Raw genomic sequence first — 5,766 nt, 5'->3', positions numbered from 1 at the left:
TCTATCAGTTCTTGGTGTTCCTATAAGAGGAAAACCTCTATGGAGGATACGTCATTCTGATATTTTTCTAACTAATTAACCAATGATAATATGCCAATTGCACGGGAGTGATTCACCTTCTTTTGCTCAACAAGGGCGTGGTTATAGGCTTGGTCTTCCATGCTCTCAAAGAAAGAGCCAGCTCATCTTCGAAGGGTGTTTGCATTGTCAATATTCTAACAATTTCACTAATTTTCACAGGGACATGATTTCCCAGATGTTGACATCTTGCGGCATGGAAAACCTCCTTCAAAAAGTGCAACATAAGCATGGGAATTCCTTTTTGAAAGCATAACACATTAAAAAATCCTCTCCAAAAAATTGACATAGGAGCACAAAAATTAGTAGCAACACAAAAAAACTCCTTCAAACTGTGCAAGTTTCTTTCTCTTCCTTTTGGCTCTTTTATAGGCTCTAAAAGACTAAAAACAACTAAAATCTGATGTTGTCACAGCAGTTTAAACATCATCCGATTTTGCACAATCTAACAGGTGTACGGCTCACTCCGCATGAAATACACATTTCACTTGCTATAGTAGGGAGGAACTTAACGATCCACATGGTTCCGTGTGCAGCGGATCCTACCATCCCCTCCACACTATGCACGAGGTTCGATCTAACAGACTGCCGCAGTCTTTTAGGCAACTCTCACACTTGCTCACGAATGCACTGTACCCCACGAAACAGGGTGTTGCACGGTCCAAATCGCGAGTCCATGCTGTCCATTCTAGCCTGCATGACTAGCCTTCACCCTGCTCCGCCGCCCTCCCACCAGCCCAATTAGACCCATCCTGGCCCGCTCCGGCCCAGACTATCTGCCCGTCGGCCTGACCTGCCTGTCCGCCGATCTCAATCCACTGCTTGAACGGCGCGTCCCGCGACCCCTGCCGCCATCATCGGAAAATCCAAATTTTTATGAATGGACACAAATGCCATTCAATTTATGTTTAAATTAATTGAAATTGTTTCATTAATTTTATTATAAACCCTCCATCGGGTTTCTATGAACACTCTAATGGAGTGAATTAAAGTGGATTCCGATCCATAATTCATGAGTAGCATGCACTTAAGAACAAGAGATGGTCGATTTAGCGCACCCGATATGTGCAGGAGAGATTCTTGAAGCATGGGCGATTTAGAGTTTAATCACACATTGAAAAATTAAAAAAATATATTAGTATAGTAATATTAAGTAATTGACCAATAACGACACTATAGGGTTCTAAATGAGTCGAACCGAGTCTAGTTGAGCTTGAGCCATCCTCAACTCGAGCTTGACTAATTAATCGATTTCAAACTCAAGCGTAAGTTAACAAGTACAAGCGGTCTCACCAGCGCCTTGTTTGTCATAAAAGAGAGAAAATACTATTAATTTAAGATAGTCATAATAAAATGAAAAATAGAATGAGTAATTAGGAGATTAATAATAAGAAAATACTTTAATATAGAATATAAAATATTATTTTCTTAAGTATCTTTTATAATTTAAAGATAAAGTCCTGAAAGTTAATAATCTTTGAGTATATTTTATATTAATATTTTCTTAAATGAGCCGACTCACGAGCTAACGAGTTCAGCTGGTGTTGGCTTGAGCTCGACTTCTTAGCTCATCAAGCTCAACTCACGAGCCACTTATCGAGCCGAGCCTGAGTCGACATGGTTCACTTACACACCTAAACAGCCGGCTTAGAATTTTGATTGAAAATGAATTTATCTTCTGGGTATCTATCCTAATTTTGATAATCTTATCTACTCTTTTCCTATGCAGCTGGACGGGAGCCTTTTCATCAGGTCAAATCTATAGATAGATGATGATAGGTGCGACATTTACGCTTATTTGATCCAAATGTCAAATATTTACAATGCTATATTAACAAGCTAGCTCCCATGTGAAGTAACCTAAGCTATACACTATTTCTCCCTTATTCTTAACCACTAAGCGACACTTTTTACTAAGTCAATAATCCTAAAAAAAATGAGACCAATGTCTCACATGCTGTGATTTGATGCTCGGAAGACCCAAAACAAAAAAAAGATTAACTACAGTTTTAAAAGGAGTTTCATTAATTCGTCATATTCTATATTATTTTCATTTTTCCCAAGTTGAAGCTCTTAAACCAAAATTTAGTATGGCTGGCACACAGCAAAAATTTAAATTTTTATTCCTAAATCCAGAGCGATTCTCTCTTGAGAGACTCCGGAAACACATTGCTGGATGCAGAATAATTCATGGATTGAGGAACACCGGACATGGCCATATTATTGTTCAGCAAGATGGAATATTTATCATCTCCTCCCTCGTCCAATTCCAGCCTCTGATTCAGCAAGGAAGAAGAGGAAGAAGAATCGCTCTGCATCTGAAAGCACAGGACCTCTGCATGAGCCATGGCGAGCTGCATCTGAAGTTGTTGGACTTGGTTTTGCAGCGCAGAGATTGCGCCCACGCAGCCATATACGGGATCTCTCATTCTCGCATTGGCTTCGTAGACGAGGCTGCACACAGCGTCAGCTCTCTGTTGGAAAGGGAGATCCTGTTCAAATTAAAATAGTGATTTACATATATATACATACCTCCTAATTCCTATGTATTTAAATATTTAGGACTTAAATCCCAATTATTGTGTCTATAACTTTATGAAAGAAAAATTGTATTTAAGTTTTTAAAAATTAAAATAGTGATATTTTTTATGTGATATTTAAGATTTGAGTTGCATAAATATACAAAAATAAAATTTAGGCATTAGCACTTATTTATGTAAATTCTCTTTTTTTCTTACAAATAAAAATAAAAATGTCAACTTGACATGATTTTGTTAGCTATAATTTGAAATAGTGTAATATTACTCCTATATTGAATATTAAGAAAGCAGGCTGATATATTTCAAGCTAAACTAGTCATTTAATTTCTCATCCCACACAAAATTTCCGTGGATGGTCTAAATTTCAATTTCATTATCATCAGCTCTTAGGTAGGAGAAAACTGAGTCAACTCTGATTTGATCTTTAATTTGACTCACTAAAATAGATCTCTGAAAGAAGAAGATAAAAGCCAATTTCAGAAGCTACGATAGCAGATCCGGAAGAAGAAAAAAAGAAAAGATAAAGGCAATATCAAAATTAAGATGAACTCTAATTCTTAGATTTATCATAATTCAATTATAAACCATTTTAATCATAATTTACAAATATTTGCATCAATTTTTTGTTTAAAATAAGTTGTTTTGTGAATCTATGAGTTTATGTTGCGGCCAACATACTGGTAGGTTTATGAAATCGTTACTTGTTTACTGTGAAAATATTATCATAATATCATCACAATAACACCACAATAACATCCATCTAGAGAGAGAGAGAGAGAGAGAGAGAGAGAGAGAAACCTGAAGCATTTTGCTGACATTGCTGGCTCCGAAGACCTTGTGAACAATAGCAAACTTATGGGGATCCTCTGAAGGGAAGAAAGGAGCAAATATGCAGTCTTTAGCACATCGCCTTCTTAAGAGCTTACAGGAAGCACAGGGAGGATTTCCACCCATTTTTGCCTTTTGAAGAGATATATGGGAAAACAAGGAGGTGTTACCAATTTGTTTCTTTCTTCTCAATGAGAGTGATGTAGTTGGATGAAGATGGGCTTGTTTATTTATAATTAAGAGCGACTAAGATAGGTATGTATTAATTACAATACATAAATTATGCAAATTAATTAGAAATTATAAAGTTGTCAATAGGGAAACTAAGCGCAGCATTGGTGGCCTACAGAAGTTAAAAGAAGACAGTTTATTGGTCTTTATCTGATAATAAATTATTAATTTTACATGAAGAAGAAAACTTAGAGAGGATCTTAGTTGTAAGACAGGCAATATAAGGCAAAAGACTTGCATTGGAAGCAATACATTTGATTTTTTGGAATGATTTGTTAAGAGATTGCAGGGGCAACAAACCAACCTCAGAGAAATTTTGGTCAAATTTAGAAGTTCTTGAAAAATTAAAATCAGGTATTTTGGTTGTAGTACTAATTAGTTAAATTCTTTATCAAGTCTTCCACGGATCTTGTTAGAGTAAATGGTTTGTGTTTGGACAATTTGGATATAACTTAAACATTTTAGAATGTAAATTCTTTCTAAATTCATACATCTCAGCATGCAAGGTAGTTGAAGCAATATAATGTCTTATGTGAGTTTCTACAGCTGAAATGCGCTTCCAAAAACACTATAAATAAAAAAAAATGGATGGATCACATATTCAAGTCAGGAGAGAAAATACAAATGGTGATAAAAGGGGAAAAAATTTGCATACGATAGACGTAGGCAGTGCTGCGTACGATTTTGAGGTTATAATGAGAGTATAAGGGGGTTATATCCAAGATATAACCCCCTTGTAACATCCATGTAACCTTCAGTAACCTACCTGTAACGTACTAATAAATTCTTAATATATGATAACAGAAGCGCGGAACTTATTTGTAGGTTACAAGTAAAGTTACAGAAGGTTACATGGAATGGAGGTTACAAGGGGTTATACCGCGGATATAACCCAGTTATACACTCGGTATAACTTCAAAATCGTACGCAGTGCGTACGTCTATCGTACGCAAATTTTTTTCCGATAAAAGGGGGCTCTTTCTGCAATGAGCCAATAGGTCCAGCTGTCTGGAAGTAGTATTTGATGGGATCTCAGAATTTTATTGCCAAAGCGTAAGTTTCAAAAGTAAAATTTTTAATAAAATTGTACTTAATGTTAAACTTAAATATTTTAAAAGTAAATTGAGGGTTAAACTGACTATAAATTTGCTAGTAGTTTAAAAAAATCATTTCATTATAAGAATGTCGTTGATGTAAAGTTTAGACTGCTTTTTGTCATGCAATCAAGGGGCATTTACATGCATACTACACAATTCTTATATTTATATACAAATTTAGCATGCAAACATTTATATTTACATGCATATCACTCAAATATAGAACATCAAATAAAAAATACTATCATCACTTTCATAAAAGTGAAATATTCCCTTTCATGCATAGATTTATTGCACTAAAGTGTTATAAGTATAAATATCAAATTTTGAGTGTTAGATATCCAAATAGATAAAATTTTTGTGGTATGTATATAAATTTCTCATAAATCAAACGGGTCAAAAAAGAGCAGAGTGCTTCAAAAACAACAAACTATCGTTGAACCCTAAAAGGTTGTGGGTCCACCCAATTGGCTCTAACCCGCTGCTTGACACAACAACACCACATTAGTAAAACTAGATTTTGTTCCTTTCATCCACATAGGTTTCGTTTTTCCAAAATGCTAATAATCTCAATAGGTTGGTTATTAACTCATGAGATATTTATAATGACAAAGTGCTCTAAAAAATAAGACTATTTCGACATAGAATTAATAACATTTAAGCATCATTTTTTGCATCCCAAATCTAAATTAACAACTATCTAAAATTAATGCTATCTCACTAGAAATTAGGTTTATGAGCCACATGTGGTGTTAGATTGCTAACAAAAATATGAACATTTTAAATTTAAGTTTGTAGAATAATATCATAGTAAATTTCCTAAGATTTAGTCCAGTAATTGATATGTGATGACGTGAACCGCGTGTCAACCACGCAAATATACATGTCAATCAAATAGTATACGAATTGAAGAGTTGCATATCGATCTCACAGAGATTGAGTTAATTTTTAAGAAATGGTAGACTTCTATTCTAGTTTGAAGTGTTGAAAGT

The 5,766-nt window shown here is 34.8% G+C and overlaps 1 protein-coding gene across 1 annotated transcript; it reads right to left on the bottom strand.

Annotated features, from left to right (window-relative positions):
* Positions 1–1,856: 1,856 nt before the first annotated feature.
* LOC110026565 (LOB domain-containing protein 12-like) lies at positions 1,857–3,632 on the bottom strand. The gene is made up of 2 exons (XM_020727543.1): positions 3,417–3,632; positions 1,857–2,570 (listed from the first exon to the last, which is right to left on the bottom strand). The coding sequence occupies exons 1-2, from the start codon at positions 3,570–3,572 to the stop codon at positions 2,205–2,207; spliced, it is 522 nt and encodes a 173-aa protein (XP_020583202.1). The 5' UTR covers positions 3,573–3,632; the 3' UTR covers positions 1,857–2,204.
* Positions 3,633–5,766: the final 2,134 nt, after the last annotated feature.

Source organism: Phalaenopsis equestris, unplaced genomic scaffold (genome assembly GCF_001263595.1).
Source record: "Phalaenopsis equestris unplaced genomic scaffold, ASM126359v1 Scaffold000378, whole genome shotgun sequence".
Classification (NCBI taxonomy): Eukaryota; Viridiplantae; Streptophyta; class Magnoliopsida; order Asparagales; family Orchidaceae; genus Phalaenopsis; species Phalaenopsis equestris.
This window is presented reverse-complemented; position numbering and strand designations above follow the sequence as displayed.